Source organism: Doryrhamphus excisus, chromosome 12, assembly GCF_030265055.1.
Source record: "Doryrhamphus excisus isolate RoL2022-K1 chromosome 12, RoL_Dexc_1.0, whole genome shotgun sequence".
Lineage (NCBI taxonomy): Eukaryota > Metazoa > Chordata > Actinopteri > Syngnathiformes > Syngnathidae > Doryrhamphus > Doryrhamphus excisus.
In genome coordinates, this window is record NC_080477.1 from 10,539,678 (window position 1) to 10,567,649 (window position 27,972).

Sequence of the window (27,972 nt, forward strand, 5' to 3'; positions counted from 1 at the left end):
GCATAGACCAGCTACCAACATAGACCAGCATATGTTGTGTTTCCGTGCTGGTACACTGGTCTATGCTGGTCTGGAAGACCAACATACCAACACAGAAACACAACATATGCTGGTATGCCAGCACAAAACCACAATGTATGCTTGCCTATGCTGGTCATGGTGGTAGCTGGTCTATGCTGTTTTTTTAAGCAGGGGTAGAGAAGGTGTTTCTCCAAGTCATGTCTAAATAATTCACAATACTTGCCTTTTTTATTTCCAGTAACAGTTTACGATCATATGTGAACTTGTGTTCACCTCCTGCAAGCTTTGAGGTAGTATTGACTATTGAAGCTAATGCTTTTATAGCCAAACAAACGTTGACTTTTCAGCAGACAACTATGGTGCATTCCATTCCCGCAAACAACAACCTTGGTCTTCTCTAAATGAGCTTCATGAGGCAGTTAACTGGTGAAATGGTTTTCACTTCCCAGGTGTGCCTTGTCTGGGTTACGCTTTGCACTTTGCTTATTTAAACAATATGCGTTCAAAAGAGTTATACATTTGCGTTTTTCCACAAAAATGTCTGACTTTGGTGTTATTTTTTCTCCATTCATATCACTGCACGCTTTGCTTGTCAACAGTGTTTCATGGTGTCTATTGCTGGGATAGTGAAAGTAAACGTATGACTACTACGGGTGTCACAAGACGAGATGAGGCACAAGATAGAATCCACAAGAATGATACAATATTTTAACATTTATTTGATTATTTGTTTTAAGTACAATGACAATAAATAATAATGAAAAATAAAAAAAAGACAAATTTTTCCTCATATTTACTTGTCTTTGTCTGTTTACGTTTATTCACTGTGAGCAGCCAATTTGGTAGAATTTCGGGACAAAACAGTGCGCCAAAGGCAGACATACTCGTTCTGTATGCTGCAATGGAGGTGGAGCTGATCGGCATAGGGGGATCGGCATTATAAAGCAAGTATTGGCCAATGTTGCCGTGCTTTTTCATTGACAGCAGCTGATGCCGATCGGTGGCCGATTGATCGGAGCACCCCTCGTTGTCAGTACTGTTTTAATATGTGTTTAAATTAGTTAAATATTACCAGGATTTCACAGCATTAACTGTAAGTAAGCAGTAAAGTAATGTAATGAAAATCCAAAAGCTTCTTCTGGTTGGCCCTATGCCCAGATTTCTTGTTTTAAACTGGTATTTTAAATTGGTATTGTCATGTCGATTGTCTAAATGTATATTTAAAAATATATTCTGATTGTTAGTTACTGTGTGATAAGTTTATAAGATAAGTTTGTAAGATGAAACCGTGAGTCAAAGTGTTATATTGAGTGCCATTTCCAATGAGTTGATAACCTTGTTGTGACTGTTCTAATAGCTCCTGATTGGCTTCTGGCAAAGAAATAGCTACTACTGTTACTGATTTGTGAGCAGCACAGTTTCTGAAGGACTGGAAAAGATTGGAAAAGAGTCAAAAAGTAGCTGCATCACTGTATAAGCCCTGGGGTTCAATTGTTAAGAAAAAAGGAGTGGCTTATAAACCAGAATTAACAGTAATTATAATATAGTATAGTAAATTATAGCAAATAATAGTAGGTTCATTGTAATTAACTGCAAAAAAATAAAAAAAATTACTGTAATGGTACTGTAACAGCCAATTATTAGCCAGTAATCTACTGTGAATTTGCACTACCTTTTTTTTTACAGTGTTCTCATCTGAAGCATTATAAAAATAAAAATAGTTACATGTTGTATGTGGACATTCCAGTCTTACTTTACTAAATAAACTATTACTACAAATGTTAATGAAATGTAAATAAAATAAAATAAAACGTGAATGTTCTTTGTCACATATTTTTAGTGCAATTTACGAATGTGTTATATATTTGTTACTTGAATGTTGTTAGGAGTAACTTTTTGATTTTATGTGAGTCGCTGCTTGGTAGTGCCTAAGGCATTTGGTCGGTGCCTACAGAAGTTCTGTTTAGGTTAATTAGGGCTCTAATTGGTGCAAGGTGGCGTAGGCTGGTGGTAGATTTGGCTGTGCCGAGATGGGCATGGTGATGCACTATGGGGAGATGTCCACAGATTCAGTTTGGCGCAGTGACAATTTCATGACAATTAGTGCGCCGAAGGTACCCTGAGAGCTTGCCAGCTCTGACCTGGTCACCAAAACCTCACAGGCAGGTTTTTCAGTGTCAGGCATATTTTAATGCAACCAGCAACCACTGTTTAATGTAACCGTCTGAACCAGCATGTACATTTTTGTATGAATTGTCCAATCACATCTGATGCCAGATCAAAGACGTCACGCATAATGAGAGTCAATAAGAGGTGTTCATTAGATTGGTTAGGATTACACTCGGTTGTGTAAAGCCATCTCACGCCTTCTCTCCTCCCTCTTTGCCAATTGGGGAGGGATGGAGGCGTGGGTGCGCCGGACAGCGCCGCTCACGAAAATGTCAAAGTGCACTGGCCACACCCCATTAGCTACGAAATTAGAGCCCTAGGTGGAAATGTGAGTGTCAGTGTTTGTTTGTCTTTCTATGTGCTATGATTGATTGGCGACCATTTCAGGGTGAAGTCTCCTGAAGTCAGCCTGGATCGGCTCCAGCTCACCCACCACCCTAAGTTACCATTATATGAAGTAAAGTAAATAAATGGGTTACACTTAATAAGTCTTTTTTACACAGTACAGCCGTGTAAGATGAAGAATTGAGAGTTTGTTTGGTGCAATGTACAACGTACTATTGCAGTAAAAAGAGGCACCTCTTAGATAATGCTGCAGTGCACTGTCTCCTGAGCCTGTTGGACAATATAATGAAGATTTCCCGCCTGCCCTCTTGCTGTCCATAGAATTTGGAGTGTTTGCACCTACTGCTAAGGACGAAATGGGCTGTACACTCTTTGAGGTGACCTGCAGACTGTAAATTAAGTCGGACAAAAGTTGAGTAGTGGTGCAATATGAAGGATGTTTATGTCCAGACCAAAGACAGCAACAAATAAACACACTGCAGCGTTTGCTTTCTAAACAATCAAAGTTTTAAGTCTGACAAAGTTATTATGTTATTACAAACTCAAGTTTTGTGTTTCCTTTTGGCATTATTCTAAGATAAGAAGTATTGGCCTGGATGCAATTGTGGAAAATTTTCTCACCCCAGTATGACTCACTCTGTAGAATTCCGAAAGACAACTGTTACAACTGGCCACGATGTTCTGGCTCTGATAAGTGAGGAAGGGATCGCTTCCTTTCAATCTGTACATAAAACAAGTGATTGCATTTTCAGCAATGCAAAGCAACCCCAAGGTCATATTTTGAGTCATTAGCCTGCCTTTCACCGTGTGCATAAATCAATGTTTATCAGTAATAAGGAAGTTTACCTGTTAAAAGTCTTTAAAAAAAAGTAGTTCAGGAGTCATGTGGCTGCAGAGAAGTGCCTTGGGCATGTTCCTGTAATTCATGGTCTCACATTAACTCTCATTTTATGGCCATTTCTTCACTTCGAGTCAAGACTTTCCTGCAGAGAGTACGGTGACAAATAGCATTACTTTGATCAACTGTGTCACTTTACCAAATTGACTTTTAGCTTATGTCAGCCTCTTATGGTGCAGATCTATAGAAACATATTCAAGAAGGTGTCATTCAGCACTTACAGTATGATGCTTTGTTATGTGAGCTTCCTCAATGGGAACGTCCATGTGGATATATTCCTCTGATTCATCCAAAGGACACTTTGGTCAAAGAAAACTACAGTTAGCTCCATAAAGTGCCACCAGTGAACAAAATGTGCTGTTACTTAGCACTTCACATAACAATATTAGTAATCAATTCTCCAGAGCTCAGGCAATGAGTTCTTTTATCTCTCATTTGGCGTTTATGACTTGGTTAATCGTTAAGCAATGCCTTTGTTTTCCCTCGAATGGAGCAAGGACATATTTGACACCCCTCGTTTGGTTTTCTGAGGGTTGATCCAGAGAGTTAGCCAATAGCTGATGTATGACCCTGAGATGCAGGGTATAAAGGTGAGCTATCGGAGGCGAATCGAGTTTGTACATGAGAAAAAGCCCTGCAAAGAAGTTTAACTATTGCAGATATATATATGTCGATAAGCCAGTTGTTGCTGCGGTCGGTTCCTCAAAAACTTTCTTCGAGGTCTGAAGAGGCGTATTTTCCTTGACTCTTTCAACTTGAGAAGCTCCTTTCCTGATGGAAAAGGTGAAGTCTAACGGAGGGGAGCATGTTAACCCCGCTTATGATTCAACTTTGGATGAGCCACCAGGCTATGAGAACAATGACGATCACAGGACCGTCCGGCCTTCAGTGGTCAGCGCGTTTGGTCACGACACTTTGGATCGTGTGCCTAACATCGACTTCTATCGTAACGCGGGCAGTGTGAGTGGTCACCGGGCTGTGCGACCATCCCTGCAGGAGCTGCACGATGTCTTTCAAAAGGTGAGTATGAACCTGATATAAGAAAGTGCATCAATGTATAATCTATCAGTTTGTATCTATATCTATATCTTGCCCTTCATCTCACCTTGGGAATACCTTTTGTCACTTAATGTGATTTATTGGTCAAACAGTTTACAGTTGCTGGTACAATTACATTCAGTGTCCACAGTTCACATATTATCTCCAGAGATGTGAAAATAAAACAAGGCGCTCAGCCTTATTCCTGCAAGTATTTGACACACTTACCAACTTTATTGCTTTTTTTATTAGATGTTTATAACACCTTGTGTTGCAAACTACATGGGGTAATAGGTCAATTGAGTGGTATAGTCTGGAATAGTTCATCTTTCTGGCCAACTTTTTGCTAAACGTTTGCTCAATACAAGGATGAAGAGTCTTGAACCAGTCATGATGTGCTATATATATCACTATATTGACACTTACTATGGTACCCATTATGTCATTGTATGGTCATATCACCTTGTACTTCGATACGTGACAAAAATAAAATAAAACAAATAAAAACAAAATAAAAATGAACCTTAAACTATATTAGGAAAGCAGGAAGTGAACAAATGTAACAGTCACTGATTGTAAAAGTACCAGATGGAGGGGTAGGATTTAATAAGCTTTGCTTCTTCCTACTCCTTTTGGACATGTGGAACTGTGAACTGATTATGTGATGCATTCAATTGGAATCTGATGCATGTTCAAATGAAATAAAACCATTACCATTACCAAAAGCATTTCTCTTAGTTGTCAGATTTCAAAATACAATATGGTGGAAGCGTATGTAGAATATTGTTCAATAAGAAACAGTTTGTAAATAAACCCTGGAATAATGAATGACCTGGACATATACAGCTTTGAACTGTTCAACACACTTGGGCAATTTAGCAGCAAGAAGTGGACACTGCCTGTCCGACAACTTTAAAGTAAAATGCATCAGTGAGGTCAGAATAAATAATATGTCAGAGAGTCATTTAATAGTCTATATTTATCTTCATAGAATGTTAAAATTAAGTTTGCTTTTTTTCCTTTTCAGTTCTCAAGGGCAGACGGAGCAATGTAATGAATTGACAAATGATTTATCAATCTTCATCCAGATGAAAAGATGCAAATGCTACTTCTAAGTGAACCCTTTTAAGGTTAAAATGCACCTTACTCTTTCTCATTACCTTTACAAACAGAATGGGGCCATCTCTGTGCCAGACACTGTGGAGGACGATGGCGAGGGGAGCGACGGCACCCCCTCTGATGATGTGGAGTCGGCTGTTCCCCTAAACAGCGACAAAGGAGCAGTAAAGTTCGGCTGGATAAGGGGAGTCCTGGTAGGTTATTTTGCCTCATGACAGGCTGCCTTTGATTTATACAAGCGAGTGTCACTTTGTTCTGACCCGGCAAGAAGAGTCACCATGTCTTCATAACACAGCAGGTTTCTAACCAGTTAACCACATCTGTAAGAGACGAAGACGCTTCTTGTTCATTATCCCTGTCCATCATTTTATAGTAATAAATCATGGCTCTCGCTTATGACTTCATTTGTCGCCCACAGGTGAGATGCATGCTGAACATTTGGGGTGTCATGCTGTTCATTCGCCTGTCCTGGGTGTTTGGACAGGCCGGCTGGGGTGAGTCAGAATTAGTCCAGTTCAGCCTGTCCTAATGTTTATTGTAGAGTAACCAATTAATTATTGGGAGTTAAGTCAAGTCAATTTTACTTATTTTGTATATAGCATCACAGCAGAAAACATCCCTTTACATATTTACCATGTGGAACAGAACCAAGACTAATTATACTTTCTGTATAGGCAATATGCTGTTGTCTAGACCAGTGGTACCCAACCTTTTTTTTTTGTGTTCCCTCGAACCTAAGCAAGGAAAATACAGTATAAGTCTATCAGTGAATTGCTGGACAAAGTACACAACTACGGTGCATTCAAGGACGAACAAGCAAACAAGGTGGAAAGGCCAAAATACAACAAAACAAAACAGTATAAACATGCAAACAAAATTCACACTGAAATTTCTCATTATATTATTTTAAAAATTATTATTATTGACATATTCATTCATTCATTTTCTACCGCTTTTCCTGGAGCCTATCTGTCAAGTTCCTTCTAGCCTTGCGCATCCCCTGAACTTGAAAAAGGGGGTCCGAGTAGCCACACTGAGGAAAGACTGGATCCACTCGATGCTTTTGCTGTTTTGGGTTTTATTTAGTGAGGCACAAGTCTTGTTGTGACAATGTACAGCACAGTACAGCACAGCGTAGCACAGCACAGCGTAGTGTAGCTCAGCAGTGTTGTAGCACATAGCACATAGCACGCATAGTGCATGGCACGCATAGGTGAAAACCTTCAAATAAAAAAAAAGAAGGGGAAAGTATAAGTATACACAATATACACATTTCTAAACATATATAATATGCACAATAATATACATATGCAAGTATTTATATAAGATATAAATCATGTTGTTCAGCAGTATATTAACCATTAAACATTTTAACAACGGTTGGAAATAATCTTGTCCCCTTAACCTGCATTTATTAACTTATTCTTTACTTCGTTTCTTTCTTAATTATTTCGTTATTTTATTTGATCTATTTATTAAACTATTTGCATTGCGCCTCTCTTGTCAACTAACTAAAATTATTACTATAAAGGCTTCAAATAATATAAGCACACTGTAAAGAAATGAGCATAGCGCGTTCTTTCGAAGCCCAAAGCTCGCTGATCAGCTCAATTGGTGCCAATTAAATGAACCACCGCGAGCCGCCGTGTGCACCTACGCGACACAGGCGATCGACGGTGTTCCAGATCCCACTTTCTAACTAATTGTACCGTGTTAACTTTTAATCCAGTAACGATAACTAAAATGAGGCGCGCGTCACCAGCGGCCGTCTCATCCAAAAAAAAGGCCGTGCCTTACGTGGCACGGGCGCGTCAAACCACAGCGCTAATATTAAAAGGAATTTCTTACCGGCTGCCTCTTCAGTGTTGTATAGCTCCAGTTTGCGCAAGGTTTGGGGTGCAGTTCTGACTACCTTCTCGATACCACTTGTCTGCAGCCTTACCTGCTGAGAAAGGAAGTGCCCTAATGCAGACGCCCAGGTGCGCTTAAAACTGATTCCCACTTCCGGTTTAGATTTTCCCCACCTGATCTCCCGTGTTTAATTTAGTAAAATAACGTGCTAGGTACAACGAAAATTTATTATTCCCTTAATGAGGGCTATGAAAAGTATTTTTTATTTTTATTTATCTTTTTATTTATTTTTTTCCTGTCTGCCTTATCTAAATTATTTTGGACAAGGGTTTGACTTGACACCTCCCACTCGATCTACCCAAGGGACATCGGGGAGATCGCCAGTTTTTTGAAGTCAAACATTTAGCTGCGGGTCAGTTGGAATAGTCTGTTCCTCCACAGGTAGTATCACCACCAGTCGCCTGACATCCCGATGAAGAATGGTGCTGTGCATCTTCTCTCTCGGTCCGTCGCAGGTCGGGTGGGTTCTCTTGGCCTTTACGAGGGGAACACAGTAGCTTGGGAAGACCTTCACATCCACGTCTCTGACAATGCCTTTGTCATCTGGATTTGTGCTTACAACTCTGCCCAGCTTGAATTGTCCTCTCAACGCATTTTGGTCAGCAATCCATACGATGTCTCCAATTTTGACGTTTCTTTGAGTGGTGTGCCACTTACTCCTTATGAATAGGTTGGGGCCTGCTAATTGGCTCCAGCTTCTCCAGAATTTGTTGACCTCCGATTGCATTACTTGGAGTCTTTTGTACGGGTAATTGGAAAAGTCGAATGATTTCAGGTCCCCGCTCTGCGATGCTCGGCCAAGGAGAAGACTGTTTGGTGAAACATACCGGACACAATCCTCTCGACTCTGAACTCTTGCATCGATGGGGCGGTCATTCACCAGGTTGGCCGCCAACTGAAGTACCGTCTGGAACTCACTATAGGTGAATATAGAATCTCCACAGACATTCTGGAGTGCTCTCTTGAGGGTACGCACGGCAGCTTCTGCAGCACCGTTCCGATGAGGGGAGTCTGCAGGGTGGATTTTCCACATCCACTCTGTCCCATTCTTGGCTGCCGTCTCTTCCAGACCTTCTCTGTTCTGGCTTCCCAAGAATTTATATAAATCTTCCAGGACAGGTTTTGCTCCTATAAAATTCGTGCCTGGGTCAGACCAGATCTTTGATGGATGCCCTCTGATTGCAGTGAACCGTTGGTAGGCCAAAAGGAAGCTTTCACTGGATAAGCTGTTGACCAACTCTGCATGAACGGCTCTGCTTGCCATGCAGCAAAATATAGCACCCCAGACTTTTAGGCTTACCCTCCTCTTGACGTCGTCCCTAACATGGTAGGGTCCAAAGAGGTCTACGGTCGTAAATTGGAATGGTGCAGCAGGCTCTGTCCGCTCAGGTGGCAAGTCTCCCATCACTTGTTGGCATCTTACCGCCTTTGCTTTTCTACAAAGAACGCAGCCGTCAACAACCTTCTGGGCTATTCTCCTTCCCTTGACAATCCATGCCTTCCGTCTCATTTTTAGCAGGGTACCAGCTACGCCTTCATGACCTTCACCGTGGGCTTCCCGAGCAAGTAATGTGGACACCCATGCTCCATACGGCAGGAGGGGTACAGCACTTTTGTCTTCTTTGAAGATCTGCACGCGTCCGCCACAGAGCAGCAACCCAGTGTCTGCGTCTTTGTAGACCACTAACCTGTTGGTAGTAGTATCCGGGAAGGTAGCGCCCTCTTGTGCCGCAAGGAATACGTCTCTTAGGGCATCCTCTCGCTCTTTTGCAGAGATGACGCCTGTTGAGGGGATTGCCTCCCACTTTGGACTGCCTGCTGCTGGATTCTGTCCTCTGAACCTCTTAGCGGCCCTCCACATCCATGCAACTGTTTTTACTAGTCGGGTCAAACTGCTGAATCGCTTGATTTCCACTAACTGGATTGACGCTGGCGCAGGTGGTCTTGAGTGACTGGTGGTTTCCTTCCTTTGGGTTGGTTCTTGCGCCTGCTTCTCTTTACTGGATCTTGTTATCGCAGCGAATGCCTTCCTTTGCATCTTTTGGATGTTTTCTCTGGCAGTTGAGGCCAGATCTTTTGCAGTTTTTGTTGGCCATTCGTTGACCGGTAGGCTGAGAAACCTTGGCCCGTTCTGCCATCTTGAGTCTTTGTCCAGGTCTTCTGGGCCGGCACCTCTGGTGATTATGTCGGCAATGTTTTGTGAGCCCGGAATCCACCACCAATCTTGGATCTGCGTCGTGTTTTGAATTTCTCCAATCCTGTTGGCAAAGAATGTTTGGTAGCCGTAGCTTTCCCTCTGTATCGCTCCAAGGACAGTTTGGCTGTCAACCAAATGGTACCACCTTCCGACCTCAATCTTGCTGTGCCGTTCAAAGTATTTTTTCAGGCGTGAGGCGAATACAGCTCCACATACCTCTGCCTTTACAGCGTCCCCTTTGTGGTCCAGGGGAGTTAATTTGGCCTTGGACTCCACTAGTCTAATGATTGGACAATGCCTGGCCTCCCACCTTAGGTAGAGTACTGCTCCGTAAGTGTGCTCACTGCCATCAGAGAATGTAATTGCCAGTGGTTTCCCAGACACGCCGGGGGGAGTTAGTGCTCTGGGGAATTTGATCCTGTTGAGTCTTGAATATTCTTCAAAGAGATGGACTGCGTCTTGTCTGAGACAATCTGAGAGTGCCAGGTCCCATGTCAGCTTGACGGGGCAACTGTCATTTTTTGCCTCTTGGAATGCCCTCCGTACAAGAATGGCACCTTTCTGTTTAGCCGGCGTGACTAGGCCCAGTGGGTCATATAAGCTCGACACCTGGCTGAGCAGCTCTCTTCTGGTCAGAGGGTTTGGTGTCTCAGCTTTAATTTGCTCGGGGAGAAGGTCTTGGCCGAGTCTCATTTTTCTCCTCCTCTTTGAAAAGTTGATGCCCATCATCACGTGCAGTTCGTCTTCCTCCACCAGGTAGCCCAACCCAAGTGCCTTGTTGTCGTCGTCTCGCATCTGATTTGGCAACACCAAGGTCTCCACAGTGCTCGCCTCTGTGCCAGCATGGATGTCCTTCCTCCCACTTTGACCCGAGAAGGCCCAAGGCTTCAGCTCAAATCCTCCTGCTTTTAAGATCTTCTGCACATTGGCCGTGATGGCTCCCAGCTGTTCGGGGTCGTTATGAGAGGTGAGAATGTCGTCAACATAGCTGTCTTTGTGGATTACCTGCAGCTCCTCTTTGAGGTGAGCGAAAGGGGGAAGGTTGGCAGTTTCACGCATTGCTAGTTGCGCGATACACCCAGCTGGTTTGTCAAAAAGATACCTCCTAAAAATCAGGGTCAACACCTCAAGAGGAGTGGGAGGTGTCTTTTTGTTTCAACATGAATTTTCATTCCTCCAACGCCGTGCACAACAAGGGTGATGTCCTCGCTTCGGAGGTTTAGTTGACTGGCAGCTCTGTGAGTTATGTAGTTGGTGTCTGAGGCAAGATCGATAAGCGTTCCAATTGACTGTCCCGCATTTGCGGTGACTTCAAGGAGCATCATTAACACTGGGAGCTCTCGCAAACCACAATCCGTCAGAAGAGTAGGTGTATATTTAAGAGTACTAAGGGCCTTGGATGTGCTGTTGGAAAAGACATCCCTGCACTGCTTTGCCAGGTCAGGGGAAAGCTTCTTGAGGAATGCCTCTTGTTCTTCCGTGCTTCTCTTTCTGCCTTTTCCGTCTACAGGACCGACATTACTTTTCTGATCGACAGAGGCTCTCTTCACTTCTGCATTCGGGCAAAGGTAGTAATGGTGTTCTGCTGCGTGTTGATTCCTGCAGTCTTGGTTTCTGCATAGGAATCCAGACTTGCAATCTGAGGGGTCGTCATGAACTTCAAGGCACTTCCTGCATGCACCAAGCCTTTGCACTGCCCCTTTCTTCTCCGGTAGTTTGAGGGATCTGAATTGCTTACAGAAGTACAGCTTTCTTCTGTGCTTGCTATCCCCACAGACTATACAGCCGACCTGGTCATCACCTGCTTTGGTCAGTCTTGTTCTGGCATATCTTTGCTCTGATCTGGGGTCTCTTTTGTGAGGCTCCTCCTCCCTTAGCAACTCCAGTTGCTCATATATAGACTCCTGTGCCTTTAGGAATGCCAACAGACAGTCAAATCTTCTTGCCGGAGTTACACCATTCCCTCCATCAGCTGCGTGCACCAGCCACTCTTTCTTAAGCAGTTCCGGAAGTTTACTTTCAATTGACTTTGTTACAAGGGGATTCTTGATTGCGCCTGTGTCTCCAAGGTCGATCAAGTCCTGCAGTGCTTTCTCCACTGCCTGAATCAACTCGACAATTTTCCGTGGTTGGTTTCCTCTAACGGCTGGCATTTTTTGCAACTCCTCAACAATTTCGATGGCAATAGCTGCTCTGTTGCCGAAGCGGTTCTCTAGCACACGGAAAATGTCTTCTGCCGTATTGTATGCAGTGAGGTGAAAGTCTCTGGTAATTTTGTCATCAAGGCTGTCCAGTAATTGCACCTTTTTGACTTCTTTTGAGCCCAGTGGTTCCCCTTGGCTTTGAAGGGCTTCCCAATCTTTTCTCCACCTGGTGAAATCCCGTTTATTACCTGAGAATTTGGGAAGGGCTATCGGCTTCAATCTGATTGCCTGCATGGGGTGACTGGGGTAATAGGGTTCTTGTGGCCTTTCTGCATCTTCTTCGCATTTAGCTTGGATGAAGTCTGCCTTCCTGGAGATGAGCTTTGGAACCTGGAGCTCCAGCGCCTTTAGCTGGTTTTGGAGATCCCTCACGTTTTCCGGTGGGATCCAACGCTTCCACTGACCATAGGCTTCTTTTGACGACCTCACCAACTGTTGAAGATGACTGAGCATGTAGTCATATGTTTCAAGTTTAGCGCTTGGTCTCACGGCAGCAACACGCTCATACTCCGCTTCCGCCACTTGAAAGGCTGTGGACAATTCATCACATCCAAAGGTTGACCAAAGAGTCGTTCGGATCAGGCGTCTGACTTCCTTGAGTTTTGCCTCACATTCACTTGCAGTCTTTTCTAGGTCGGCTTTTTGCTGTTCGGGTAATGATACTTCCTCATCTGTCCCTAGCTCCGCCTCCAGTTCTGCAATCAGTCCGGCCTCCATGTTGTCATTTGCCTCCAGGACCCTCTCAGCCTCTTGTGTGATCTTGTCAAAATAGCACTTTAGCTCTTCTTCTGACATGTCTCCAAAGCTTCGTGTAATGTTGTTAAAGAGTCGTGTAAATGCTCTCTTTGCCGTTGTCCTGTCCACTTTAAGTTGCTCCATAGTCTTGGTAGTGACCTGATCAGCCATTTTGATCTTCCGTCCAATTTATTTATTTGTTCTTGACGCAGTGATGATTCCCTTGTTGCCTGATCTTTCCACACACAGGTCTGGTTTTTCCAGCTCACTGCGCGGTTTTCACTGTCAAGTTCCTTCTAGCCTTGCGCATCCCCTGAACTTGAAAAAGGGGGTCCGAGTAGCCACACTGAGGAAAGACTGGATCCACTCGATGCTTTTGCTGTTTTGGGTTTTATTTAGTGAGGCACAAGTCTTGTTGTGACAATGTACAGCACAGTACAGCACAGCGTAGCACAGCACAGCGTAGTGTAGCTCAGCAGTGTTGTAGCACATAGCACATAGCACGCATAGTGCATGGCACGCATAGGTGAAAACCTTCAAATAAAAAAAAAGAAGGGGAAAGTATAAGTATACACAATATACACATTTCTAAACATATATAATATGCACAATAATATACATATGCAAGTATTTATATAAGATATAAATCATGTTGTTCAGCAGTATATTAACCATTAAACATTTTAACAACGGTTGGAAATAATCTTGTCCCCTTAACCTGCATTTATTAACTTATTCTTTACTTCGTTTCTTTCTTAATTATTTCGTTATTTTATTTGATCTATTTATTAAACTATTTGCATTGCGCCTCTCTTGTCAACTAACTAAAATTATTACTATAAAGGCTTCAAATAATATAAGCACACTGTAAAGAAATGAGCATAGCGCGTTCTTTCGAAGCCCAAAGCTCGCTGATCAGCTCAATTGGTGCCAATTAAATGAACCACCGCGAGCCGCCGTGTGCACCTACGCGACACAGGCGATCGACGGTGTTCCAGATCCCACTTTCTAACTAATTGTACCGTGTTAACTTTTAATCCAGTAACGATAACTAAAATGAGGCGCGCGTCACCAGCGGCCGTCTCATCCAAAAAAAAGGCCGTGCCTTACGTGGCACGGGCGCGTCAAACCACAGCGCTAATATTAAAAGGAATTTCTTACCGGCTGCCTCTTCAGTGTTGTATAGCTCCAGTTTGCGCAAGGTTTGGGGTGCAGTTCTGACTACCTTCTCGATACCACTTGTCTGCAGCCTTACCTGCTGAGAAAGGAAGTGCCCTAATGCAGACGCCCAGGTGCGCTTAAAACTGATTCCCACTTCCGGTTTAGATTTTCCCCACCTGATCTCCCGTGTTTAATTTAGTAAAATAACGTGCTAGGTACAACGAAAATTTATTATTCCCTTAATGAGGGCTATGAAAAGTATTTTTTATTTTTATTTATCTTTTTATTTATTTTTTTCCTGTCTGCCTTATCTAAATTATTTTGGACAAGGGTTTGACTTGACACTATCCCAGCTGTCTTCGGGCGAGAGGCGGGGTACACCCCGGGCTGGGCGCCAGCCAATCACAGGGCACATATAGACAAACAACCATTCACACTCACATTCATACCTATGGACAATTTGGAGTGGCCAATTAACCTAGCATGTTTTTTTTTTGGAATGTGGGAGGAAACCGGAGTAATTATTGACATATTGATTTACAAATTGATATACATTTAAAATAAAATTTTAAAAAACTATACCGTATATACAAAACATTTTTTAAGCTGTCTTTTTTTTTTATCATTGCGATTTGCAAGTTTTCTGCGGCCTAATTTGGCTCATGGATCGGTATCGAGAACCCCTGGTCTAGACAACTCTTATGACTAGGAAAATCGTACTGCAACAAACTCCCCACAAAATTCTACTGTACTCACAAACTCAGGGAAAACTAATTGTATTAACATTCACCGAGATGCAATATGTCCAATCCAGACATCTGACATAGACTATTCACTTATACTATGGACTATGAAAGACTAAACTACAAAAGAAAATTACTTTATATAATGTTGATTTGGTTAAACATTGCCTAAAGAATTCCAAAAATTTGTTGTGGATTTCCTTTGCATTAAATTAGGAATTTTGCTCTCACTGTGTGTAAAGGTGACCACTAAAGCAAAAAAAGGCTTTCATTGTACAAACAAACTGCTTAATGACTGACCAAAATATGACATACACGGTCAATTGAAAAGTATTGATTTGTGCACATTCCAGGTTTGGGAACTGTTGTTATTGCTCTCAGCTGTGTGGTGACCACCATTACTGGTCTTTCCATGTCGGCCATTTGCACTAATGGTGTGGTCAGGGGGGGTAAGTTAAAAGTTATTACACTGTCCAACAGCACCATAAGAAACCAATGAACACTGAAATGAATTAACCTTTACCGTGATAAATGGGTCATTTTCAGGAGGGGCGTACTACCTAATATCTCGGAGCCTGGGACCAGAATTTGGCGGTTCGATCGGTCTGATTTTTGCATTTGCGAATGCAGTGGCCGTCGCCATGTATGTGGTGGGATTTGCTGAGACAGTGGTAGATTTGCTCAAGGTGAGAAACAAATATTTTACTATTTACTCACAAAAGCTATGTAATTAGATCCCTATTGCTGAGTATGTTCTTTCCCTTGTGTGCGTATCAGGAGCACAATTCACTCATGGTGGATCCATTAAATGACATTAGAATCATTGGCTGCATCACAGTAGTCCTGCTTTTGGGCATATCTGTTGCTGGAATGGAATGGGAGGCTAAGGTTAGTAACATTTTAATCATAAATCAAGAATACTGAGGAGAATTTTAATACAATAAATTCAATTGTCATTACCAACCCCAGGCACAGATAGTGCTACTCATCATCCTGCTGGCAGCTATTGTGAATGTATTTGTGGGTACCTTCATCCCTCCAACGGCTGACAAGAAATCCAAGGGCATATTTAATTATGACGGTAAGAATATAAGTGTGATCTCTCCGCACGAATACACATTCACATGATAAAGCACATATGAGTTGAATTCTCACTTTCGCAATTTTTTTCTTTTGTTTTCACAGCAAATATCTTTTTAGAGAATTTTCCGCCAGATTTCAGAAATGGGGAGTCATTTTTTTCAGTATTCTCCATATTTTTCCCTGCTGCCACTGGGATCCTAGCAGGAGCTAACATTTCCGGGGACTTGAAGGTAACGTTTTGACACAAATTAACTGACTTATCATGTGATTGCAATACATAGAAATTGTATTTGTGTATTTTTTTTTTTTAGGATCCTCAAGAAGCAATTCCTAAAGGTACCTTATTGGCTATTTTGATCACTGGTGTCACCTACCTGGGCGTGGCTCTGTGTGTCTGTAAGTAATTTAACATATCCAGTACACATTAGAGCACAATGAAAATCTCAAACTCTGTGTGTAATATATTTCTTCTTTGTAATTGGTCAGCTGCGAGCGTAGTACGTGACGCTACCGGAAACATAACTGACCTGATCACGTCTGAAGCGCCGTGTATCGGCTCAGCAGTGGCAGCCTGTAAGCTCGGCTATAACTTTTCTTCCTGTGCAGTAGAAACATGCAGCTTTGGCTCAATGAACAACTTTCAGGTAAACAGATTATAGAAAATGTAAGCCTCACTGTCTTTTGGGGGGATTCTATATGTTCTGAGAATCTTATCTTTACCACTGTGTATATGTGTATATCAGGTGATGACGTTGGTGTCGGGCTTCGGTCCTCTCATCATAGCCGGGACTTTTTCAGCCACGCTCTCATCTGCCCTGGCTTCTCTTGTCAGTGCTCCAAAAGTCTTCCAGGTCAGTTATTCCTAATCATTTCCCAAATACGTAACTGTACACCTAGAGGCAATTCAAAATATCGTTTTTAGCACGATTTCCGTACATGGTTTTGATTCAATGTGTGACTTTTGTGTTGTTTCCCCAGGCGCTGTGCAAGGACAACATCTACAAGGCCCTCCACTTCTTTGCCAAAGGATATGGCAAGAACAACGAGCCGATCCGTGGCTACATCCTCACTTTCATCATCTCTGTGGCCTTCATTCTCATTGGTCTGTTGAACTGTCATCATGTGGTTTTGCTTCCGATACGATTCTGATATCACGGCTTTGAATATCAGCTGATACCAATATTGATCATCATATCATACACATATATAGTAATATAGTAATTGTACAATAATAATAGATTTTTGATACAGATTGTACCAATCTACTGATATTGACATCAGATTGGGATAATATAGTGGCACTTAATGCAGTTTATCATTTATTTATTTAAGTATGGTTTTGTGTTTTGTAGGTGATCTCAACTCCATCGCTCCCATCATTTCAAACTTCTTCCTGGCATCCTATGCACTCATCAATTTCTCCTGCTTCCACGCATCCTATGCAAAGTCTCCAGGTGAGAAACTAATTCATGCCTACGTATTCATTTTACTTTGACCTTACTGTCGACCTTGCCCTGTCATGTTACACCAGGTTGGCGACCAGCTTACAAATACTACAACATGTGGCTGTCTCTGCTGGGGGCTTTGCTGTGCTGCGCTGTGATGTTTGTTATCAACTGGTGGGCTGCGTTGATTACTTACGGCCTGGAAATCCTTCTATATATTTATGTGACCGTCAAGAAACCGGGTGAGCTGTTTGTGTATATGGTGCCCCCTGTTTTTATCCTTTGATTGTTATTTTGGTACTTACCTCTTATGTTCTTCCCAGATGTGAACTGGGGTTCATCAACTCAGGCGGTGACATTCGTCAGTGCCGTCAGCAATGCTCTGTCTCTATCTGGAGTAGAAGACCATGTCAAGAACTTTAGGTAAATGTTTGCACTGCTTCAAAACATTTAGTGCGTACATTATAATATCTGCATATGCATGATTAAGACATTTTTGGCATAAAAACTACACCAGTAATTATGATGATTGCATCCTGTGTTGCATTTCAAATCATCCCCCTTGCTATCATTGGCCAAATCTTGTCAAGGCTCTTGCAAGTTTGACCCCTTCATTTCATCCTTTAGACCTCAGATCCTGGCACTAACAGGGGCTGCTCGGACCAGACCAGCTCTGCTAGACCTGGCCCACTCCTTTTCAAAGAACTATGGACTCTGCCTCACCTGTGAAGTGATCGTGGTAAAGCCGAATTTGAATCTTATTGTTGGAAAGTACAATAACGTGTACATTATCAAATGAGATGACAGTTCTTATTCTGACCAGGGGCCGAGATCTGAGGCCCTGCCAGAGATGAACGCTAGCATGGAGAAGAACCAGCTCTGGTTGAGGAAGACAAAACGCAAGGCATTCTACGCCGCCGTGGTCTGTGACAGCTATAGGAAAGGTGTTGAGACCCTGCTGCAGGTCAGTATAATCAAGAATATAAAAGAAACCAACTGACCCCCCCAAAAAAATCTACTCCATTAATGCATAACCGGAGGAAAAGAGACAGCAAAAGAAACAGTAACTGTTTTTTATTGACCGATGTTGTCCCAGTCAGTATCTATTGCTGTGCTCCAAGAGCCATCTTGATGATATGGCCGGACGAGGATAGAGTTAATGAGAAGCAGGAAAACAGTATTATGGCTTCCACTATCACATTCCAGATAAGACCTTGTTTCATTGTCAGGATTTCTGACTTCAAACAGTGAGGCAGCTCAAAGGCTATAATTGATTAACACTGCATGGATGAGGCCCTGCAGACACAAGAGCCTGTGTTAGTAAAACAACACAACAACTTTGGGATACGGGGAAACTTTTTTCTTTCTTTTAGGTTCCTCCCTATCCAAGACAAAGTTATCATGTTTGAAATTAGAATTATGAGACTTTCTTTTTTTTTATTTATTTTTTTTTATGAGACTTTCAACAAAAACATGGGCCAAAAGCTAAAACAGCCATTGTTTTCAAAGTGTTTTTTTTTCAATTGTCTTTGGCTTTTTGGTGCATACCTTTCACAATGCCAACAGTGATAATAAACCAAAGATGAAAACGGTAAAGTTGACTACATAATGCTTGTGCTTGTAGGCCTCTGGTCTTGGCCGTATGAAACCCAACACGCTGATGGTAGGCTTCAAGAAAAACTGGAAGGTTTCAGGTGCAGAAGCAGTCCAGAGTTATGTGGGAGTGCTGCAGTAAGTCATTAACATTAATGTACTCGCACATCCAAAATGCACTGCAGTTGTTACATGCAAATTTGGGATACTGTACTTGCATTGAATTGAAGTCTTCTTTCTCACAGTGATGCCTTTGACTTTGAATATGGAACAGTGATTTTCAGGATGAGCCAAGGACTTGATGTTTCGCATATTGTCGAGGCAGAAGGTCAGCAAGTATCTGATTTTTTTTTAACCAATAATTAAAAATGCATGTAAATAAATATGAATTATGAATGAAATGGCAAAATGGACATTTAAAGGGGACCGTGATGCTTACTTTCAGCCCTTTGTATTGAGTTGTGGACTCCCATAGAGCAGCTACACACAATAAACCACACAGAAACTTTGGAGGTCTTCCAGAATCTGCCCCTATTCCCTTGGCTTTCTAAAACGGCCTGTTTTAGTTTATTCCACCTCTAGCCGGCCTCCGAGCACGGCCACTCTGCTGTGATTGGTCATAGTCCCAAGCTCTCCCGAGAACTTACGGACTACTGCCGAACCCCACTTTATGACTTTGTTGGTATAGGAGTTGATAATAAATGAATAAACCCTTTGGAGAGCTACACACTGTCACTTAGAGCTTGCGTTTATGACTTATGACTACTTATTAAACACCTTTTAAGTACAAAACCATGCATTACTAATGAATGCCTAATGATTACTTACTGAGATGACTGATGAACAGACTTGGATTCGGTTATTAGTCTGTTCGTCAGGCGAGCAGGCTAGAGAAGGTGAAAAAAAAAAAGAAAAAAAAATATGTGACATCTCACTGGACTCAAGAATACATAAGCTTTGAGAAAAATATGACTTCACAAGGATGTACACATTTAATTTGTGCGTTATTGTGCATTTGCAGTGGTGCATTGCATCATTCTAGAAGGTGTTTCAAATATTTTGTATCCCTTATTTAGCATTATAAGAGGGGGAAAATATTAGAAGCCTCTCACTGTGATGCAGTGCATTTCTACACTCCGTTGTCAGGCAGTAGTTACAATAATAAACAGTTTGCTAAAAAAAATTTTTTTTGTCAAACAGCCCATACAGTATATTGGATCATGGTGCTCATAATATTGTGTGGTGTATACAAACACTAAGCACATCATTTTGTCATTGTTTTTCTTCAGAGGAAATGCTAAAATCAGCAAAGGAGCAGCAGGCACTGGAGAATGAGTTCATGCCAAATGGAGGAAAAGCTAAAGGATTATTCAGAAAGTCCAGAAAATCCTCTCAGCAAGTGCTCACTACCCGAGGTAATGTTGAAATGCATTCTATTTGTAAAAGTTGCATCAGGAGATAAATCCGTAAAAATACTACTTTAAATCTACTGTCTTGGTGATTTGAAGACCATTTGCCAAATGGAAGCAATGACTTTGGTCCTTTTTTGGAAACTTCTCCAGACTCCCATTAGGATATAAGTGAAGTAAAGATTTGTCTGGGGGAGTAATCCAATAAGAAGGTTCATTTTGTTCCAGCATCTCTAGAATGTGCACGCACACAAACACACACACACACACGCACACGCACACGCACGTACTGGGCTGCATCTTGCCAAGATGACAAGTGGTCGTTTGTATCTGACCAGCATCCTGCCTCCGTGGAACATCAGACCTGAAGGATGTCTCTTCATTGATACACAGTCCCTCTCTGCACTTGATCAACTATTTACAATCCCCAATCTCATCCAGTTCTCATCTCTCCAATCTGTCATCCCAGTGTCTGTGTGCGGCCCACCACCACCACAGGTCGCCATGATGAATGAAAAACTGATGGAGGCCAGTGCTCAGTTTAAGACCAAGCAGCCTAAAGGAACCATTGATGTGTGGTGGCTCTTTGATGATGGAGGTGGGTGATGCCTGTGTGCTGTTATCTGTTTCTGAATTATTGTGTACAGGTAGTATATAGAGCTAAATGTAGTGGCTGGCACGCTTAGAAAAAATAACACTATACATAATATCGTCATCATATCATAGCAAATCTTATCACTTATCTCTCCAATACATCATCACCGATATGCCTGGCTTTAATTTCTGATCGTGACTTTGACCATTGGTAACTCATAACTCCCACCAGTGATCAGCTTTACTCACTTGTAAATTTGACGCTAGATTTAACAAGAGTAAATGAAACAGGTCAGTGATAAAAGGTGCAGACAACTCCAAACCTCTTAACTACAACATCATCTGGAACAATTCAGAATCAATATTTATCCAATAATATGATAAAAACATTTAAATAAAAGACATCTGCTCACGAGGCGGCACGGCGGAATAGTGGTTAGCGCGCAGACCTCACAGTTAGGAGACCAGGGTTCAATTCCACCCGCGGCCATCTCTATGTGGAGTTTGCATGTTCTCCCCGTGCATGCGTGGGTTTTCTCCGGGTACTCTGGTTTCCTCCCACATTCCAAAAAACATGCTAGGTTAATTGGCGACTCTAAATTGTCCATAGGTATGAATGTGAGTGTGAATGGTTGTTTGTCTATATGTGCCCTGTGATTGGCTGGCGACCAGTCCAGGGTGTACCCGAACTCTCACCCGAAGACAGCTGGGATAGGCTCCAGCACCCCCTGCAACCCTCTGGGGATAAGTAGTAGAAAATGAATGAACATCTACTCACCAGTGATGTCAATTTGTCCTACGGAGTCAGCCATTGTGGGTGTCGCACAACTTGTTTTGCTCTGTTCAGCCAATCAGAGTCCGGAAAAATGCTGACATTACTGTCTAGGTCAGCTGACGCTGTGAACCAAATGTGAAATATAATTAAAAAAACAGACCCATTGCTTCATGTTTAATTGATATGGGCCAGCATTAGTGACTCTGAAGGCCCTAGGAAGATTATATTGGCATAGTAACACAAAGAAGCTGAATTCTGATTGGACACATACAGTTGTCCCTTGTTGAATTTCCATGAAATAGGATTCCATTAGGGCTGCAGCTATTGAATATTTTAGTAATCGAGTACTCTGATTAATCGAGTAATTGGAAAACAAAAACATTTTGCTTGGTTAAAGAGCAATAATAAATTCGCAAAAAAAAAAAATCACTAAATAAAGAATGACAAATTAGTTACATTTTTCGATAATCAAGCGTTTTATTTCTTTAATTGTTTATAGTGTAACAGCTGTCAAACTATCACCATTTTTACAAAACATTTTTATGGCTAATGCACGATGTTGCCCATTCCACTTATCCAAGTTTACTAAAATGGTGATGTGTTCACTTGCCCAAGGTCACTGTCTAACAGTGTTTCCACTTGCTCATGTCTGTCAATATGCACTTCCCGTTTTGGGGGGGTTAAAAAAGTAAAAAAAAAACAATTATTTACGAAACAACAGAACCACAGAGTATAAGGTTGTTTTTTTTTAAAAAAAAAGGAAACTAAATGATTTGATGTAGTAGGTTGACAGTTCCTTGAGTCTCGTTGGTAAACGTTCATTCATTAGTTCAGTTCAAGGCTTTGCAACCATTAAAGATACCATAAACAGGCACAATTATTTTAAAAGAACAGCTGAAATGAAGGTAACACAACAAACACTGAAGCCAATGGCACCACTAGTTACTTAGTCATGCAATAATAAATGAACAAACAAGTTAGTGAGAAAAATGCATTAAGTTCATAATAAGTATTATTTATGCTTTTCTTCCAGGTCTCACTCTGCTGCTCCCATACATCCTAACTACGAGGAAGAAGTGGAAAGATTGTAAATTGAGGATCTTCATTGCAGGACAGCCCGGACGCAGCGATCTGGATAAAGAAGAGTGAGGGGAACCTGCTAATTGTTTCATGATCAATTATATCCTAACGGTGTGGGAGTCTGATTAACTGTCAATGGAGTGTGCAGTGAGCGAAGGCGTGAAATTAGAGTAGACGTTACTGGGCGGTGAATAAACTTTTATATGGAAGTTAATCAGTGTGGCTTTTGTCGTTTTGCAGGATGAAGTTGCTGCTGCAGAAGTTCCGAATTAAATGCACTGACATCATCGTCATTGATGACATCCATGTTAAACCTCGCAACGACAGGTGAATGATGCCGTCGCATCGCATCACACTAGTATCATGACTTTATTCTCATTTTCTCATTTTCTTGCTCTCAGCTTGAAGAAGTTAGAAGACATGATTGAACCTTTCCGTCTGCATGAGAGGACCAAAGAAACTGAGCAGGTTGCAGCAATGAGGAAAGAACAGCCCTGGAAGATTACTGATGAAGAGTTGGACACATTTGAGGAGAAGGTATTTGTATGGAAAAAACTGACATATGGTATACTGTAGCAGTTATGGTCGAATAACAAACTAGGGGCTGCCGGCACAGTGTCCCTGGGCAGTACAGATACAGAGGGAACAGAAAGTCAATTGTGAACTAAATCACACAAAAAATACCATAAAGATTATTATTTTGCAAACAACTCCTCCTCCTGGCCACACCGTTTTAGCTAGTTTGATTTCTTTTGGTGAAAATGTAGGAATCAATGAGAAAAATGGGAAAAATTAGAAAATTAGAAAAAAGAGAAAATTAAAAAAGAAAGTTAAAAAAAAATGAAAAACAAGGAAAATTACAAAAAAAATTGAATTAGAAAAATTAAAAAAATTGTTATCACTTTGCAATTGTAATCAGATTACAAAATAATCAGATTACTAATGAGATATCATTTATACACTTAAATTCACAACAAAGTCACTTGTGTGCATGTTCAAATAAAAATCAATAATCAGTGCCTTCTGGTGAGATACTGCCCCCTTTTGGGTTGAAATGGAACTGAAAATTGCCACATTGGGAAGTTAAAGATGCTATCCCTCCATGGCTCCAAATAACAACTTATCCATATATTCTCTTTTTTTTTACATAGTTGCTACTGTGATGAGGTATTAAATAGCAAGACTGATTTGAAGTCACCTGGGTTCAATTCCACCCTCGGCCATCTCTGTGTGGAGTTTGCATGTTCTCTCCATGTGTGCGTGGGTTTTCTCCTGGTACTCCGGTTTCCTGTCAAAACATCCATGTTAGATTAATTGGCGACTCCAAATTTTCCATGGGTATGAATGTGAGTGTGAATGGTTGTTTGTCTATATGTGCCCTGTGATTGGCCGGCGACCAGTCCAGGGTGTACCCCGCCTCTCAGAATGCCCGTGATAAGCTGTATAGAAAATGGATGGATTGAATTGAAGTCATAAATAACAAAACTGATTTGTACTTTACAGACGAATCTCCAGATACGACTGAACGAGTTACTTCAGGAAAACTCCAAAAACGCTAACATAATTGTGGTGTAAGTCCAGCCATCTTAGCCCTGTAACAAACTAAGCTCTGTAATTAAGACTCTGATTGTAAGTCTGTGAACCTCTTTGCAGGAGCATGCCAATTGCACGTAAAGAAACCATCTCTGACTTCCTCTACATGGCCTGGCTGGATATTCTGACCAAGGACCTCCCACCTGTTCTTCTCATCCGAGGCAACCACAAGAGTGTCCTCACTTTCTACTCCTGAGAATTCTGTGGACTCATCTATTTGATCGGATTAGAAAGGAAATGGGACTCTTCCAAAACCTTGGGTTTCATTATTCCATCTTACAGACCAAAGTCACGCCGCTTAGTTACAAATCTGCGAGAAGAAAGTCTCATCTAAGTAAAGACAAATATGTTTGTCTTTGTGACATACAGTCAATAACTTATGGATTGTTTTAAATGCATAAGATGTGCATATCAATGATGGTTAGATCACTTTGTTAAATCTGTACAAAGACCAATGATTTCAATCGTTACACTGTGATATGAAATAAATGTTTATAGTTGGAGTCTGTAATCATTCATCAATATTTTTTCAATTAAAAATAATGATTTAAAGCAAGATTAATATTTTTGTTTTAATACTCAAACTGTAAAATACTATTTTGTTGTTTACTTGTGCCATAGTTAGAGTTTAGATGTATTTAAAGTTTTTAAAAAATGGATTGATTAAAATCATGTAAATAACTGTTTACTGTAATGTCTGTCTATTTAAGTATGCCTGTGATTTTAAGAATATGATTTAAGAATAAAACAAAATAAGCTGTTATTGTTTTTGGCTGTTATTTGTCAAACCTGGGTTTGATTCTCCACTTGGGCATCTCTGTGTGGCATTTGCATATTCTCCCTGTGTGTGCGTGTTTTCTCCGGGTCCTCCATCATTCAAAAAACATCCATGTTAGCTTAACTCGCGCCTTTAAATTATCCATAGGTATGAATGTGAGTGTGAATGGTTGTTTGTTTATATGTGCCCTGTGATTGGCTGGTGACCAGTCCAGGGTGTACCCCAACTCTCACCTGGAGTCAGCTGGCATAGGCTCCAGCATACCACCTGACCCTAATAGGGCTAAATGGTACAGGAAGTGGATGGATAATACAATATAGTGAAGTGTATTGAAGCAGCCAATTTACTATCTATAATGGTACCCATAGTAGCAACATGCTATCTTTCAACATTTTGAGTTATAGGTTTTGGCCACAACACATACAGTTACCTTGGGCTAAAAACCTGCTGCATTAAAATTCTAATTTTGTAATTTGAGCTTGAAAGCCTTGTAATACTCAATATTTACAACGGTGAATAATGTCATGTTGTTTGAACGGTGCGTCACGCAGGGAACAGGAAGTAGACGCTAGGTAGCAAGCTAACAGCTGACAGGACGTAAACATGCAGACTCTGTGTTAGGAGACGATAAATACCATGATACAGACATTGATGGGACTAAATACTCTCCAACAACGGTGGTATAAGATTATTGATAATACCCCGCATCTTGTAAGAAGGTATTTTCGCACACGGATGATCAATTATAACAAAGGTAAGCGCGAGACGAAGTTGAACAAGTCAGTATTAGCTGATGGCCATTAGCGTCATAGCATTTTGGTGGGCGAAAAATGAATGAATAAATAATAAAACATAATGAAAAAGGACACGTAAACGAGAGCTTCACTATTCCTATTCCGTGCTACTACAGAATCCTATCACTGTGAAAATCAGCTGTCGTGTTTTTGGTCTCTTTCAAGGCGTACGTTCACGATGTCCTATCGCGAGAGGATGACGTTGTTGTGACGCCTTGATCACGTCACATCAGCCTTTTTCGCTAATATTCAAAAGTTCTGCTAATTATAATTTCCTAATACACATTGTCTTGTATTGTTGCATGCTATAGTTAATATCACGATGTTTTGTATTGTATGATAACGCTTAAGTCGCCCAAATGATTGTTTTGAAGGCTCGGCTGACACCAAGCCCGGGAAAATCCATTCATTTTGCCGCGAAAAGCTCCAGCAAACGTTAGTCGTGGACTATACCCAACATTTTTTGACCGATGCGATACCAAGTAGAGTAACGATTGTCTTTACCGATGCCAATACCGATATATATATATATATATATATATATATATATATATATACACACACACACACACACACACACACACACACACACACATACATACTTTGGCAAATGTTTGGCAAGTAAATATGTATATAAATCTATATGTAAAATAAAATTAACTTGACCATTGGGGACGCGTTAGTGCAAACACTGCTTAAAATGGGAGGCGGAAGGAAAAGTAGATCCTGCCAATTCTGTATTAGCTGGTTTAAAATGTGTGATCTGGTTCTGTGTGATGTGCAGCATAAGTATAGTAAAATTAACATTATCCCAAATGCGTCAAAATATCAACGTTGTACAACGAGAATCGATACCACTATCGAAAATATTGGTATCGAGAGTGTCGATATTTCAGTATCGATCTGGTCATGTGAATAGCACCCAAGGGTCTGTCTGAGTTAGTTGGTTGCGTCTGTATCTGGTTTACTTTCAGCATACTGAAGATTACTTTTTCGACTTACCAACATGCCCGTGCTAGAAGTTACAGATGCTTGTGAAGTGTCTCCACCGAAGAGGGCAAGAACAGAAACCAATCCGACAGAAGAGAGAGCAGTTCTTCGGTTCGCCAAGCTCACTGAACACGCCACAACACCCACCAGAGGGTCGACAAAAGCTGCAGGATATGACCTGTACAGGTTGGTAATGGCGCCTTTTCATTGTAATCGATTGTAATGTCAATTGCTATCGTTTTTTCTATTCCCAGTGCATACGATTATTCCATTGGTGCTATGGACAAGGCCATTGTGAAAACTGACATTCAGATAGCAGTCCCACATGGCTGCTATGGTAGAGTAGGTGAGTGTTTGAATCTGCTACAATCCTGCTATTAAGGAAAAATAATACTAATTGTCTTACTTTGCTATATTTCCCTCTCAGCACCAAGATCAGGACTAGCAGCTAAGCACTTCATTGATGTTGGAGGTGAGTAACATTCAGGTTGTCCTCTTCAGAGAAACATGAGCCAATCAGGTGGGGTTGATCACCTGTCAATCACACATACAGAAAGGAAAATGATTATTTGATCAGCTCCACTCATACTGTCAACGGTTGGATTTGAAAATAAAGAGGAAGTCATACTTTGGGGCTGTTTCTCTGATCAACAAATGCCTGAATCAAATACTTATTTCTCTCAGTTAAATACAAATTAGTTAATCTAATTAATCTAGTTTCCAAATCTAATTGTTCATGTTTTCCATTTTTAAACATTCCCAGCTGGCGTTGTTGATGAGGACTATAGAGGGAATGTCGGGATTGTGCTCTTTAACTTTGGCAAGGAGACTTTTGAAGGTGAGTACAGAGTTGACAGGATTCTTTTTTTGTGAAAAGGAGTTAACGTATACATATTTCTTCTCTAGTGAAAAAAGGTGATCGAGTTGCTCAGCTGGTGTGTGAGAAGATCTGCTACCCAGACCTAGTTGAGGAGAAGGTAAAAAAGTCAAATATTGAAGTAAACATCTGCAAACACTGTCAGAAGTTGCAGTGGATGTTTATATATTCCAAATGTCTTTTTGTGCTTTACAGACACTGGATGACACGGAGCGTGGAGCTGGTGGCTTTGGGTCAACTGGTTCTAACTGAAGCTTGAATGTTATTGTAAAGTTGGAGTAAAAAAAAAAAGTTACTGTAATATGCTTTCTAATAAAAAAAATCTTTTTTGCACTTCTGTCTCTGAATGTAGCAATATCCAACTTGTCCACAGGGTGGCACTGTTTGTCAAGCCATATCTAAAGTCATGAAGCTCCACCA

The 27,972-nt window shown here is 41.3% G+C and overlaps 3 protein-coding genes and 1 long non-coding RNA gene across 6 annotated transcripts; 2 read left to right on the forward strand and 2 right to left on the reverse strand.

Annotated features, from left to right (window-relative positions):
- The first annotated feature begins 184 nt into the window (after positions 1-184).
- slc12a1 (solute carrier family 12 member 1) lies at positions 185-24,592 on the forward strand. 2 transcript variants are annotated; one of them, XM_058089489.1, is made up of 26 exons: positions 185-4,453; positions 5,638-5,784; positions 6,009-6,084; positions 14,895-14,990; positions 15,088-15,227; positions 15,319-15,429; positions 15,511-15,622; positions 15,727-15,854; positions 15,936-16,020; positions 16,111-16,268; positions 16,368-16,475; positions 16,603-16,726; positions 16,977-17,078; positions 17,156-17,311; positions 17,393-17,492; positions 17,697-17,808; positions 17,893-18,033; positions 18,694-18,800; positions 18,908-18,990; positions 19,952-20,077; positions 20,541-20,669; positions 22,474-22,585; positions 22,761-22,847; positions 22,922-23,057; positions 24,024-24,091; positions 24,174-24,592. In XM_058089489.1, exons 1-26 carry the CDS (start codon positions 4,208-4,210, stop codon positions 24,307-24,309), a joined length of 3,126 nt encoding a protein of 1,041 aa, XP_057945472.1. In that variant the 5' UTR covers positions 185-4,207; the 3' UTR covers positions 24,310-24,592. The 2 variants fall into 2 exon arrangements, with proteins under 2 accessions (XP_057945472.1, XP_057945470.1); XM_058089487.1 differs by lacking the exon at positions 185-4,453 and having other exon boundaries at positions 4,480-5,784.
- LOC131139675 (uncharacterized) lies at positions 2,807-27,323 on the reverse strand. The gene is made up of 8 exons (XR_009132286.1): positions 27,082-27,323; positions 23,719-23,808; positions 21,444-21,562; positions 17,375-17,461; positions 5,632-5,910; positions 3,655-3,732; positions 3,382-3,518; positions 2,807-3,256 (listed from the first exon to the last, which is right to left on the reverse strand). It is a non-coding gene; the product is annotated as an uncharacterized LOC131139675 (long non-coding RNA).
- On the reverse strand, positions 6,731-10,824 carry LOC131139671 (uncharacterized). The gene is made up of 2 exons (XM_058089486.1): positions 7,439-10,824; positions 6,731-6,811 (listed from the first exon to the last, which is right to left on the reverse strand). Exon 1 carries the CDS (start codon positions 10,755-10,757, stop codon positions 7,836-7,838), a length of 2,922 nt encoding a protein of 973 aa, XP_057945469.1. The 5' UTR covers positions 10,758-10,824; the 3' UTR covers positions 6,731-6,811; positions 7,439-7,835.
- Positions 25,447-27,885, forward strand: dut (deoxyuridine triphosphatase). 2 transcript variants are annotated; one of them, XM_058089492.1, is made up of 7 exons: positions 25,447-25,645; positions 26,660-26,861; positions 26,930-27,021; positions 27,103-27,147; positions 27,439-27,513; positions 27,582-27,652; positions 27,748-27,885. In XM_058089492.1, the coding sequence occupies exons 2-7, from the start codon at positions 26,692-26,694 to the stop codon at positions 27,802-27,804; spliced, it is 510 nt and encodes a 169-aa protein (XP_057945475.1). In that variant the 5' UTR covers positions 25,447-25,645; positions 26,660-26,691; the 3' UTR covers positions 27,805-27,885. The 2 variants fall into 2 exon arrangements, with proteins under 2 accessions (XP_057945475.1, XP_057945474.1); XM_058089491.1 differs by having other exon boundaries at positions 26,705-26,861.
- Positions 27,886-27,972: the final 87 nt, after the last annotated feature.

What these genes read in the sequence shown, in the direction of transcription:
- slc12a1 (XM_058089489.1), top strand. Translation starts at nt 4,208, where the DNA reads ATGGAAAAGGTGAAGTCTAACGGAGGGGAGCATGTTAACCCCGCTTAT. An exon ending in GTGCTCCAAAAGTCTTCCAG is followed by an intron (nt 16,476 to 16,602) that starts GTCAGTTATTCC and finishes TTGTTTCCCCAG; the next exon opens with GCGCTGTGCAAGGACAACAT. An exon ending in TGTGGCCTTCATTCTCATTG is followed by an intron (nt 16,727 to 16,976) that starts GTCTGTTGAACT and finishes TGTGTTTTGTAG; the next exon opens with GTGATCTCAACTCCATCGCT.
- dut (XM_058089491.1), top strand. Translation starts at nt 25,528, where the DNA reads ATGATACAGACATTGATGGGACTAAATACTCTCCAACAACGGTGGTAT. An exon ending in GATGATCAATTATAACAAAG is followed by an intron (nt 25,646 to 26,704) that starts GTAAGCGCGAGA and finishes TGCCCGTGCTAG; the next exon opens with AAGTTACAGATGCTTGTGAA. An exon ending in GCAGGATATGACCTGTACAG is followed by an intron (nt 26,862 to 26,929) that starts GTTGGTAATGGC and finishes TTCTATTCCCAG; the next exon opens with TGCATACGATTATTCCATTG.
- LOC131139671 (XM_058089486.1), bottom strand. Translation starts at nt 10,757, where the DNA reads ATGCGTGAAACTGCCAACCTTCCCCCTTTCGCTCACCTCAAAGAGGAG.